Source organism: Musa acuminata, chromosome BXJ3-5 (assembly GCF_036884655.1).
Source record: "Musa acuminata AAA Group cultivar baxijiao chromosome BXJ3-5, Cavendish_Baxijiao_AAA, whole genome shotgun sequence".
Taxonomy (NCBI): Eukaryota; Viridiplantae; Streptophyta; class Magnoliopsida; order Zingiberales; family Musaceae; genus Musa; species Musa acuminata.
This window is the reverse complement of record NC_088353.1, coordinates 36,232,936-36,245,348: the sequence shown is the minus strand read 5'-3', so window position 1 is coordinate 36,245,348 and position 12,413 is coordinate 36,232,936. Positions and strand designations below refer to the sequence as shown.

At 38.6% G+C, this 12,413-nt stretch overlaps 2 protein-coding genes across 4 annotated transcripts; both read left to right on the top strand.

The window, feature by feature from the left end:
• Positions 1 to 1,640: 1,640 nt before the first annotated feature.
• Positions 1,641 to 9,061, top strand: LOC135639022 (protein ROOT HAIR SPECIFIC 17-like). Of its 2 annotated transcripts, XM_065152716.1 has the most exons (11): positions 1,643 to 2,069; positions 2,145 to 2,207; positions 2,306 to 2,396; positions 2,616 to 2,692; positions 4,598 to 4,686; positions 4,835 to 5,021; positions 6,087 to 6,268; positions 7,217 to 7,319; positions 7,514 to 7,845; positions 7,933 to 8,510; positions 8,653 to 9,061. In XM_065152716.1, exons 1-10 carry the CDS (start codon positions 1,896 to 1,898, stop codon positions 8,384 to 8,386), a joined length of 1,752 nt encoding a protein of 583 aa, XP_065008788.1. In that variant the 5' UTR covers positions 1,643 to 1,895; the 3' UTR covers positions 8,387 to 8,510; positions 8,653 to 9,061. The 2 variants fall into 2 exon arrangements, with proteins under 2 accessions (XP_065008787.1, XP_065008788.1); XM_065152715.1 differs by having other exon boundaries at positions 1,641 to 2,207.
• Positions 9,062 to 9,613: 552 nt separating this feature from the next.
• LOC135639023 (NAC domain-containing protein 22-like) lies at positions 9,614 to 11,098 on the top strand. Of its 2 annotated transcripts, none has more exons than XM_065152718.1 (3): positions 9,614 to 10,184; positions 10,255 to 10,532; positions 10,619 to 11,098. In XM_065152718.1, the coding sequence occupies exons 1-3, from the start codon at positions 10,019 to 10,021 to the stop codon at positions 10,904 to 10,906; spliced, it is 732 nt and encodes a 243-aa protein (XP_065008790.1). In that variant the 5' UTR covers positions 9,614 to 10,018; the 3' UTR covers positions 10,907 to 11,098. The 2 variants fall into 2 exon arrangements, with proteins under 2 accessions (XP_065008790.1, XP_065008789.1); XM_065152717.1 differs by having other exon boundaries at positions 9,618 to 10,184; positions 10,255 to 10,535.
• Positions 11,099 to 12,413: the final 1,315 nt, after the last annotated feature.

Here is a 12,413-nt window from a genome sequence, read left to right as displayed (position 1 = left end):
GATATCTACTCCCCATCATCAATCACTACAGTCGCATCTCAAATCGAGAGGAGTATTTTACTGCATTCCGAAACCTTCTGCTCCTACCAAACCCAAATCAAATCATTAACAACCAAACATGTCGCGATCCTGCCTCTGTTTTCTCAGAAGCAGCCCTCCTCGGAAGCACTCTGCTGCCTGCATCGGTAAATGGTGAGTTACATGCTATGGTTTTCTCTCGGGGCGATCAAACTGGTATTGTAATTTGATCTGAAGATATTAAATGCATTATTAGATCTTTGTGCCTGTGATCGATTCATCATCAACCTCCAAAAGTCAAAGTCACCCTCCGACAACTCCTTGGGGTTTGGTTTGGTTTGGTGGTGTTGACAAGCCGGCATGATCATATCTATTTTTCCGATCAATATATGGAAGTATAAACATACATGCAACGCACCCATGTTGTACTCGAGAATACATACATACATATTAATGGGAGGTTGCAGGGATCGGGGATTATTTTGTCTGCGTAAAAGACAACCACCATCCTTGTCGAATGGTGAGGAGTCATAGGAAAAGGTGGCGGTGTTTCCAAGGTGGGTGGGCGGGCAGCTGAAGATGAGAGGGAGGGAGGGAGGGAGGGTTTGGGGAAGACAACAAATGGGACTTCAATTCCATTCCCCAAATATCCCCTTAGCTCACACACACACACACACACACACACACTCTCATCATGCTGGATTCTTAGCTTGCCCTTTAGGTGAAGAAGCTTTGTGGGGGTCCCATGCATGCATCTGATGCCCAATCCATTTCCTCTTTTCTAAGATATGTACACTGCTGAAGTCAGATGACACCACTCAATCTCTGGGTGAGATCTAATTCCTTAGAACATGACATGAGACTTTTGGGTTGCTCATGAGAGTCATCTATGCAAATGGTGTCATTAGTTACAACTAAGCCACATGAGAGGTTGATTCTCCTGTATTATTTTTTTTCCCCCCCTATTATTTATTTATTTATTTTATTTATTAAATAATATCTTTTTATTATTTATTTTTATAAAAAAAATTATTATATTTAAAGATAAAACGGCATCCTCCAAACCTCAAGTCAAAAGAATATGCTTTACTATTTTAGAGAAGACAACTCGAATAATATTCATGACATATCTAACTTTTATCATTTAATTAGTAATCAAATTGATATAAAGTTTGGAAGTAAATAATTCAGCAGCATAATAATAATAATAATTCAGCAGCATCATATCAATCACATTACAACCATTTCAACAGCACCATCTTATCTCCCCCCAACTAATCTGAGACAACAAAGGTTCGATACATCATCGTTATTAGGATGTGGACTGATGGATGGATGGATGGATGGATGGATGGATGAGACTTGGAAAACCAGTCTCATTAACTAAATGAACCATTAAAAATAGCCCACATTAGTCTATGATTCTTAGCCTTATTAACTGTTTGTTTGTTTGTTTGTTTGTTCGTTTTCATGTTTATGATTTATTTTTATTTCTTTTCTTCATTATCTGTTTAATTAAATATTGTTATAATGTCGAAATTGTATATCTAATTCGATTTACTTTCTTTCGCTTTCTCGTGTCTTCTTCTTCTTCTTCTGCCTCCATTATTTACTCTTATCACTTCACCAAATCGCAAATTCAAAATTTGTACATCGATTTCAAGTACTCGTCTTTCTCTCCGTCTCTTCTTCTTTTTCTATTGGGTATTCTCATTGCAAGCTGTGCTCGTGGGTTGGTTGGTGTCAACTCCTATGAGGATTGCACGAGGAGTTGCAGAAGAGCAAGTGTAAGGAATCGACCCAGTATCAGAGAAGAGAGAGAGAGAGAGAGAGAGAGAGAGAGAGAGAGAGAGAGAGGAAGAGGCGACAGAGCGCAGATGGGGTTGCAGAGGCGGCGCCGCCCGGAGAGGAGGGTGGTCCCGTCGGTGTCCGTGCCGGCTGCCCTCTCCGCCGCCGCACTGCTCCTCCTCCTCGTCCTCGCCTCCCACTCCCTCCTCGCGTCGTCGCCCACCGCCGCGCCGACCCCCCGCACCAAGCCTTCCTCCATCTTGGTACGGTCGTCGAAGGCTCTCGTTTTGACCCGTTCCTCCTCGTCGTTCCTCTACTCTGACATCATTGGCTTGCAGCTCAAGAATCCGGTGGAGGTACGGAGGAATGCCGCCGGCGCGATCGATGTTTTCCGTGTCCCGGTGCGTTTTCTTGGTGCTTGATTTGCTGCAAAGTTGGATCTTTTGCCTCTTTTGATTCTTCCATGGTATCGATTTGTTTGGATGGTATGACTACGTAGAGTGGAGGAGGCGGCCCGGTGGCTGACCTTTGGGCTTCGAAGCTCTCTAAAGATTACTACGGATGCAGCAACGCAAGCAGTGGGTTCGCGAGTACGTGCTGTTCTTGTTTTGGTCTGTTTTGTTTCTTGGCCGGCGAAACTAGTTGCAGAATGATGTTTTGACTTTGTTCCGATTGAAGAGTTCTTCTGATTTGTTGGATTGATTCTGCATTCGTTTTCTCAGCCTCCGATCACGTTTATTCGGATTGGTACGATATTAACGTCTCATGAGATTTGGTTGTCTGATATTGATCTCGATATCATTTTGCAGCAGCTGAATCCAACACTCTGCCCAATAGGTACTTGATGATTGCAACTAGTGGAGGATTAAATCAACAACGAACGGGGGTGAGTTGACATGTTCCAACCTTTTCTTGTGTGTGTTGATGGGTACATCTTTTCTGGGGCAATCGTCAGACAAAAAGTATTTTCTTTCTTTGTTTTTTCTTTAATTTTTGATGAAGTTCAATGCTGTGCAAGTTTGGAAAATTTAGGACAAATTATTTCTGGGTTTATCAAAAAAAAAAAAAAAGTGGCCTCGAATAATTCTTCTCATGTAATTTTTGTGGACAAATTACTTTCGGAGTAGACTGGATGGTCACATCCCACAAAAGAGACAATAAAAAGTAGTAGTTTATCACAATGTCTTCTTTGACATGGGAGATGTCTATCTGTAGGATTTTTTTTTTTAAACTATTGAGAAATCTTATAACACTTTGATGCAAAGAGCATCTTTAAAGACTCCATTAAAGAAATTGTTCATTGTCCTATTTCTATCATATCAATACATCTCATTCAAATTGAACACAGTAAGATTGGCCTTAGGTTGCTCCGTTTTTCTGTTAGCATGTGGTTAAACCTCAAATCTAAGAACGGTAATGCAACACAGAAACAGCTATCTAGCCTACCGTAGGGCAAGAAGTTCCAACAACTAGTCAGACCTTGGTAAAGTTTCAGCTATTGTCTCTTAAGATCTGCTGCAAAATACCAACCAATAATGACTGCAGTAATTGACTTTGGTTCATTAATTTTACCATTGTCTCGGTCCACCTCTTTTCACAAGCTTCAAATTTGCATTATAGTTTTACAGCATGTTTAATGAAATCTTACTAAAATCAACTATAAGGACCATCTATTTAATGCCATAGCCTCTTTTTCAACATTTTAGCTGAGATCATACCTAATGCTCAATGGCAAGAACAGATTTATGTAGCCGACTCCAAATAGTTGGTGCATTATGTATGGCATATTATTTTATGATATCATACCTAACATACTTGAGATATTAACTCTTCACTTGTCTACTTAAAGACTCCCTGTATTGTTTTCCTAGGTAGAATATAAGATTTGTCTTAATGATTTGTTGTCTTTCCCTCATAATGATGTCTTTGTTTCATGATCATGCCAAATGATTATTATGTGCCCTGCACAAACAAATAAATACTACTTTCTGTGGACAAGGGCAAAAAATCATGCTTTTAACTTTAGTTTATGTTTTTACATCTGACTATGTTGAAAAGCACGTTTCATTATGTGCCAAAAGAAACGTTTTGATCGCCTCAATCTATTAGGGACTTTTCTTGCAATATGTATGTTCATTAGCTGTGTTTCTGATGTACATAAATGAAAACTGTTCTGTTCTTCCTGAAGTTATTGTCAATAGAGATACATCTAGGGTTAAAATCCTTTTGTAGCTTTAGAAAGTGGTCTTTCAACATGGATTATACACCTGAACGAACATCCACAAGGGGTTTCATATATGCATGGACAAGGAGAGTACTGTCTGGCTTGTACATCTGCTTGGTCGCTTGTGTACCAGTGAATAAACATAGTTTGTGTGGCCCATCTGGATAAGCACATCTTTTGCTGATACGATAGTGAGAGCATATGAGGAATGCATGAATGAGCAGGCATCCTTTAGTTTCACTAATGGGCATAAAGATTTGAGTCACTGAATGAACCCCTTGATATGTAGATGACGCTCAAAACAGTTTATCTGATTTCGGTTCTTTGATTACATATAAGTGAAGCATTGTATAAAAGCTGACAGACCTGTTCTATTGTTAGGGGAATATGATGGCGTTCGATTGATGGAACTAGACAGCATCAATATTTTGCTGTTTGGTGTTGCTTTCATGGAGTGTAGATTTGCTAGTTTATTCTCCTGTAGATTTTCTAGTTTCCTATGTTCAATATGGAAATAATTGCATAAGATTACTAATGTAGAAAATTTTGAAATACTGTTACATGCAGATAACTGATGCTGTTGTTGCAGCTCGAATTTTAAATGCTACACTTGTTGTCCCTATCCTTGATCAGAAATCTTTCTGGAAAGATGCCAGGTCTGTTTCAAATAGTCTACCTTTCTGAAAGCAAATGCTGTATTTTTTTTTCCTTTCTCAAAATATCAACTACTAGCAGACCAATTGCACTAATTTTTTTTAATTGAGCACTGAAGTATTTTGTTCTCCCATGATCTCTATGTTACAGTGATTTTGCAGACATCTTTGATGTTGATTGGTTCATTGGAACTCTCAGAAAGGATGTCAAGATTATTAAACAACTCCCTGAAAAGGGTGGGAAGATAATTCGGACTCCTTATACCATGCGTGTTCCAAGGAAGTGCACCCCGAGATGCTATGAAAGTCGAGTGCTGCCTGCACTTACGAAGAAGCATGTGAGCTATTTGCAATAAAATAGACTATTTTTTTTCTTCTTTTATAGATAAATGAAATATTATTTTCTTTTTTATCTTTTTCTTTTAATTTTTTGAACTTTATTAAGAAGTGGCATTTGTATATTATGCACATGGACTTTAATTTCAGTAAATAGGAAAGGGTAATATGCTGTTTATCTAACTTTCTAGTCTTGAAGTTCTCTAAGGATCATCTTGAAAAGTCCTAAAAGTGAATCCTGAAGTAGGATCTAGAAAAAAATTAACAATATTAAAGTACCAAACTAGATTGGAGGATTTATTGCAGAATCTTTGGTTATACTTGAAATTTATCCTCTTTTGTTATTGTAAGTTAAATTTATTAGTATTGTTTTATTTCTTTTTAACATTGGCAAGCTTATGTAAATACTCGAGTTTCAGATCCTTCTTTCAGGAATAATTGTATTTGCTTCAAAGAGAACGCTCTTGTATGAGTTATACTGGAACTAGCTATGCAGATTCCATCTCAGGGATTAATTGAGCTTACAAACTATCTTATGTGTTGATGCATGTGGAATAACCTGTGTCAAGTCTTTGTTATATTTCCTTAAGAAGTATTGCTCACTGCCAAGGTTTATCAACATTGGGGTTGCTATGTCAAAGATGCATTAGAATTCTATTTACAAGGGTTGACGTTTTGAGATTTGTTAACATGTTCTGATCTATTTTAAATTAACTTCATATAGGAATATAATTAGATAATCTATTGCTGTTTGTAATAGAACTTGTGTTGATCTGGCCATAAAGCCAACCCCCAAAGACAAATGTGTTAAATTAATGCTGACAAACAACTTCTGCCATTAATTATTTGTTATCAAGAGCAATATCATGAATATATAGCGCCCTAAGTGATGAAAATTACCAATGTCTCTGATAATTATTTTCCACACGTAAAATTTCTTTACTGATTTCTGGTGCATCTATTTCATTAGCATGTGAATTCCATTTGAGAAATAACTGATTTCTGGTGCATCTATTTTTAGGTTGTCTTTGTTTGCAAACCCAATTCTCATCTTCCATGAATTGCAGGTTGTTAAGCTGACAAAGTTTGACTATAGGCTTTCAAACAAGTTGGAGACCGATCTTCAGAAATTGAGATGCAGAGTAAATTATCATAGCTTGAAATTCACAGATCAGATACAAGCAATGGGTGATACGCTGATCCAAAGAATGAAGGCTAAAAGCAAACACTTTATTGCCCTTCATCTAAGGTAAGAGCATAACAGGGTGGTCATGTCTTTGATTGTTACCTTTGGATCCAGATACATCTGTTTAGCTCTTCTTAACATGTTTCTACTGTGAGAGTATATTTCCAGATTTAGATACAGAATAATTTCATAAAATATGACCAAAATGTCAAGTGTTTGCTTTTATCCTTCATTCTTTGGAAGCTGTGCTAATTTTTCTGCATTCATTCTCATTTTTATCATGTTAATTCGGTGAATTCTTATATAACACTTGGAAACTGTGTGCACTAATTCTCATTCTTGATGTTATAAGCATTTTCGAGACTGTAATCCAGTTCCATTTCTGCATCAAATTTGAAATACAAATATAGTCAGACATGACATTCCATCATTTGGGTGACCTTGAAACTGCTGGTTTATGAACTCGTATATAGTTGAAATGATGCATCTGATTTGGAAATCTTGGTGCACACAACTTGCCTTAAAACTCATTCCTATGTCTCTTGCACTAGCTTTAGAATGATATTGAACCTTCTTATCCTATTACGGTCAAACTTTCGAGAAAACTTCTTGTCGAGTACTTATATATTCAGTTATTATTTGCCATCTCCATTTTGTTTATTCTATTTCTTCTGTCTATGTCGCTCATAGTCAAAATTCATTTAAAAAATAAAAGAAAATGTTGCATGCATCCCTTTTTCACGTTGAAGAATTGAGAATTTGTCATGTTACATTAAAAAATGCAGGCAACCTTATGGTAGCATGCTCCTTTTCTGATACATGTTTCAAACAATGTGGTATTTGGATGAAAAATTCTCAGATTTGCAATTAAATTATCTGAACTTATGCACACTTTTTTTTTTCTATTACTGTGATTTTAAATCATAGAGCTAGCACAATAACTATTTTCTGTAGTTTAATGATGGCAATATAGAAGATCTATGATACATGTGTCATACTGATAATTGACAGATTTGAACCTGATATGCTTGCCTTCTCTGGGTGCTATTATGGAGGAGGAGAAAAGGAAAAAACAGAATTGGGTGCCATACGCAAGCGGTGGAAATCCTTACATGTAAGTCAGTGCTTTTCAGTCCCTTGGTTTTTTCTTTACAAAGGGTAAGCGATGAAGACAGGATTTGATAGCAATAGTCAAAATTTTTACCAACCAAGCAAGCTAACATCTTCTGCTTTTGAACTTATTGAATAGATTGCAAAAGCATTGTTTCCTTGTTACCTTTCATTTTAACGTCCAAGTTCTTTGTGCAGACCAGAAACCCAGAAAAGGAACGCCGACATGGTAAATGTCCACTTACACCAGAAGAAATAGGTCTTATGCTTAGGGCTTTGGGCTTTGGAAACGATGTTCACCTCTATGTGGCATCTGGTGAGATATATGGAGGAGAGGAGACATTAGCACCTCTAAAGACACTATTTCCAAATTTTCATTCAAAAGAAACCTTAGCAACCGAGGAGGAATTGGCACCATTCTCATCGTATTCATCTCGTATGGCTGCGCTTGATTTCATCGTATGTGATGGCAGTGATGTATTTGTGACCAACAACAATGGCAACATGGCCAGGATATTGGCTGGTCGAAGGTAGCTCTATTATTCATAGTGAGTGTCTCATACATGAAAGGAAAGTTCAGGTTCTCTAACTCCATTTGCATTGACATCTTTCAACAGGAGATATTTTGGACACAAGAGGACTATACGACCAAATGCTAAGAAACTCTACTCCTTGTTCCCGAACAGAACCAACATGACTTGGGAAACCTTCTCCTCCAAAGTCCGCACTTTTCAGAAAGGATTCATGGGAGAGCCCGATGAGCTAAGACCTGGCAGAGGTGAATTCCACGAGTACCCTGCAGCATGCATATGTGAAGGTTCTAAGGTGGCAGCACATTCTAATTCTAATGATCGGACTGAGGTTAGCCATAAAAATGGAATAAGCAATGTAAGCAGAAGTGCTGGAGAAGCGATAGACTACCATTCTAGCAATGAGGACTCAGACTGGATTGACTTGGATTATGGAGAAAATACACCTTTAGGCAGAAGTTTCTCCAATGGAACCGAATCAGAGTATGATGTCTTCATCAGACAAGAGGATCCAGAGTTGGATGAAGTACTTTCAGATTAGCAGAATGTTGTCATAACTATTCTATAGTCCAATTATTTTTACATCTTCAAGAACCTTGCAGAAGAACTGCTTACAGTAGACACACAAGGAGGAAAGGAGAAGCCCAAAGGACTCAGACAAAAAGGTAAGAATAGAACAAACTGATCCAGATAAATTAAGAAAAATAAGCAATATTTTTTACTTTTTTTTTTTTTCAATTTCTTCTGCATGTTTTCTTTGTTGCTGATGTTTTGTCTTAACATGAATTCTTTGTGCTTTGATCTTAGGAGACTAAATACAAGATTCAGACTGTATATAAAGCCTCAGATAACAGAAATGTACAGTTCCTTTCGTGTACCTGATCGATTGAAGGAGCGCATTCGGTGCTCTCAAGATTTTGTCATAGTTTCTTGTACATTCTTTTAATTTCTTCTTTCTTAGGTTTGTTCAGGCTGGCATAGCTTGATTTATCAATGCTTGGTTCGTCTTTGTACTCCTAAATTTATTCTAGATCTTAACAGTGCCACCAAAATCCCACCAAAATCCTTGGGGACACATGGTTGTGTGAAAAGACATGAAGAAGAGAAACAGATGTGACTCGAATGTTTTGTCAATCAGGACAATTGTTGTACAACTGTTTCTTGTACTCGTCGACAATCTATATGGTGCTTGTGATTGCATATATTTTTGGATTCACTAGTGTGGACTGAATTCAACCCATGAAATCATCTACTATTTTGGTGGATCTGACTGGATGGTGTTTAAACTTTAAAGAACAATCTAAAGGTTTGATCTGATGATCCCTTCCTATGTTATTATCACATGAAAAGATCAAAGTCAAATGACATTTCTTAACAGGACATCACCTGGTTTATAGCAGGAGGCAGTCATGAAGGAGTGCCAATTCCTCCAATCTGAGCCCTTCTTCATCTCTTCATTCCTTTTTCCATAAAACAATAATTTATAGCAGTCTAAATTATTGTTTGATTGAAGTCACAGAAATAGTGCACCAAACTGAAGGAAGTTAATTGTAATAGTATTCTAAGATACACCATGGTGGGTCTTCTCAGGATTCAATAAATCTCTGATAGTTATAGAGTTTGCGTCAATCTGGATTTGGGTCTTCGTCAGTCGACCACTACAAAGACTTCCACATTGACTTGGACGCAGGGACGCGGAAATTGTCTCCTTGGAAGATTGATTGACTCACTTGCAGACATTTCAGGACACCACAAAGTCGTGAAGACTTGAGGAGGACTCGGGAAGTTGTGAAGCAGTAGGGGTGTGATTCGAAGCATTCTATCTCATCCCCCTTCTCACCTCTTTTTGCTTCCAAAATTGTTGGGTGCGTGTGAAGAGTCAACGCATTTAGTGATAGAGTGAGTCTACATTCTTCGGATCAAAGTGGAAGGACTTCTTTTATCGATCTACTGTAAGTAAGAAGAATTGCATAGAAACTGCACACAAAGTAGATTCGATCGAAGGGATTAGGAATCGGTCAAATTAAGGACGACGATAGTTTCATGGCCTTTCCGACTCTATAAAGACACTTGAAGAAACCTACCATTCTTTCTCGTGGGAGACGCACACAAACTGACTTGTAGTTTAGTTGACAGTGGCGAAGAACAGCAGCCGTAGCAGCGGCAGGAATCAATGGAGAGAACAGTCCTGGGATTTGAGCTACCTGGTTTCCGGTTCCATCCAACGGAGGAGCAGCTCTTGGATTTCTATCTCAGGCGAGTCGCCACCGGCGAGAGCGCCAGCTTTGACATCATTGGCGTCCTCGACATCTACCGCCATGACCCATGGGAGCTCCCAGGTTGGTCTACCCACCCATTGGTATAGCTCGGCAAGTAGATCAGAGGTCATGTCGTGTTGATTGGCTTCAGGGTTGGCCAAGATCGGGGAGAGGGAGTGGTACTTCTTCGTGCCGAGGGAGCGGAAGAGCCGGAGCGGAGGGCGGCCGAGCCGGAGGACCGAGGGGGGGTTCTGGAAGGCGACAGGGTCGGACCGAACGATCCGGAGCGCGGCGGAGCCGAGGCGGGTCATCGGGCTGAAGAAGACGCTGGTGTTCTACCGGGGCCGCGCGCCGCGGGGCACCAGGACCGACTGGATCATGAACGAGTACCGGCTGCAGGAGGACTGCACCTCCGCCGGCGTGCCCCTCGTGGTGATACGTTTTCCTCGATGAACAGAGGCAGGGTCGAAGATCGATGGCTTTGACGCTCATATTCCATGTGGCTTTCGTTGCAGGAGCACATGGTGCTGTGCAAGGTGTACAGGAAGGCCACATCACTGAAGGAGTTGGAGCAGAGAGCAGCAAAGGAAGAAGACACCAAGGCATGCAACTCTGATCAAGACAACTACCACAGTCCATCGAATCCATTAGATTCCGGCGAAGTGAAGGAGACGAAGGAAGAGGTGGTAAAAGAAGTGGAGGTGTCTTCTTCCTCGGCCGGCGTGGAGTGGATGCAGGAACCCTTCATCACGCAGCCATGGATGGACCACTGGTCGCCATATGCCAACACCCTCAACTTCTAACTACACCATGAACCACGTTGCTGTACAGAAGAGTCTTCAGCATTGACTCGGGAGCATTAATCCTGCTTCAAGAATATGCGCCAGGGATTCAACAACTCTGCTTCTGATGCTTTGATCTCAAGTTAACAGACTGTTCCTCCTGTGTGATTCAGGAAGAAACAAGTAGGAGTAAGCTAATATTAGATTTGTGCATCTTATTCTGCAAAAAACAAAAACAAAAAATCATGCAATCTATCAATCTTTTGGTTAGGATGGATGAGGCAATTTCCATGTTGATCTAATCTAATCCAACCAGGGAAAAGCTTAGTCCAATTCAATCTCGCTGCTGATCCCCTTTCGTATTCTTACAACGTTTTAAGAACAGGTCAATCCTCACGTCCAACCCCCAGGAAATAAGAGACAAGACAGAATATTTGACTTGGGAGACTATATATATATATATATATATATATATATATATATATATATATATATATATATATATATATATATATATATATATATATATATATATATATATATATATATATATATATATATATATATATAATTTAAGAAAAATATTAAGAATCTTTGAGGTGATGTTGAAATTTTTATCTCCATTTGGTCTATGTATATGTAATTTAGGTTATAAATTCATGAAATAAATATTGAAATAGTTGATAGTAATAATATTAAAATATTAAAAATATAGTATTAGAGTTTATATATGAAAGATAAGAAATGATATATTATTAAAATATTAATATAATATTTAGAGATTTATATGACGGGTAATATTAACTCAAACCAATTTGGTTCTAATTCGATATGAATAATATTAAAATCTCAATATAGCACATGATATTAAAAGAATATTCGTATGTCGAATAAATAATCTCGCATGATTATGAATTAAAAACTGAATATATAGAATGGAAAGAACGCAGCAACCTCACATTTCCGAGTCTCGAATTCACCGGCCGTTCCAAAGCCTGGAAGTGAATTGGCAGACTGGACGAAGGCTTCGTAGGTGTAGAAGCCCATTGCGGCGCGCAGATGGCATCGTTTCGATGCTTCAGCATCTCGTCGGAGAGTGAGTAGCTGATGATGATGGAGATCGCATGCCGGTCATGAACCCTCTCGGAGGAGCTCAGCCAAAAGGCCAAGCCGACAATGGCCACCTTCCACACTCCCATCAGAGGGACACTAATGAAGCATGTATGGACTTTGGTAGTGGAGAAAGAGGAGGGCGAAGTCGATCGAAGACTGCAAAGACACTGTGCCTCGAGATCTATTCGGTGATGAGCATGGCATATAAGTGTTTTTTTTTTTTTTTCAAGTAGTTATTTTTAGTAATTTAATTTTTATATTTTTAAAAGTTATATTGAGATCTCTATATCTACGAAAGTGAAACATTAACCTCGTTAATCTAATAAATTTTTTTATTTTATAAAATTATTTTTTAAAATTTATATAATAATTTTAATGTTTCGTTTTCGTAAATATAAGGATCACAAGTAATATG

What these genes read in the sequence shown, in the direction of transcription:
- LOC135639023 (XM_065152717.1), top strand. Translation starts at nt 10,019, where the DNA reads ATGGAGAGAACAGTCCTGGGATTTGAGCTACCTGGTTTCCGGTTCCAT. An exon ending in TGACCCATGGGAGCTCCCAG is followed by an intron (nt 10,185 to 10,254) that starts GTTGGTCTACCC and finishes GATTGGCTTCAG; the next exon opens with GGTTGGCCAAGATCGGGGAG. An exon ending in CCGCCGGCGTGCCCCTCGTG is followed by an intron (nt 10,536 to 10,618) that starts GTGATACGTTTT and finishes CTTTCGTTGCAG; the next exon opens with GAGCACATGGTGCTGTGCAA.
- LOC135639022 (XM_065152715.1), top strand. Translation starts at nt 1,896, where the DNA reads ATGGGGTTGCAGAGGCGGCGCCGCCCGGAGAGGAGGGTGGTCCCGTCG. An exon ending in CTGCACTTACGAAGAAGCAT is followed by an intron (nt 5,022 to 6,086) that starts GTGAGCTATTTG and finishes CATGAATTGCAG; the next exon opens with GTTGTTAAGCTGACAAAGTT. An exon ending in TTTATTGCCCTTCATCTAAG is followed by an intron (nt 6,269 to 7,216) that starts GTAAGAGCATAA and finishes GATAATTGACAG; the next exon opens with ATTTGAACCTGATATGCTTG.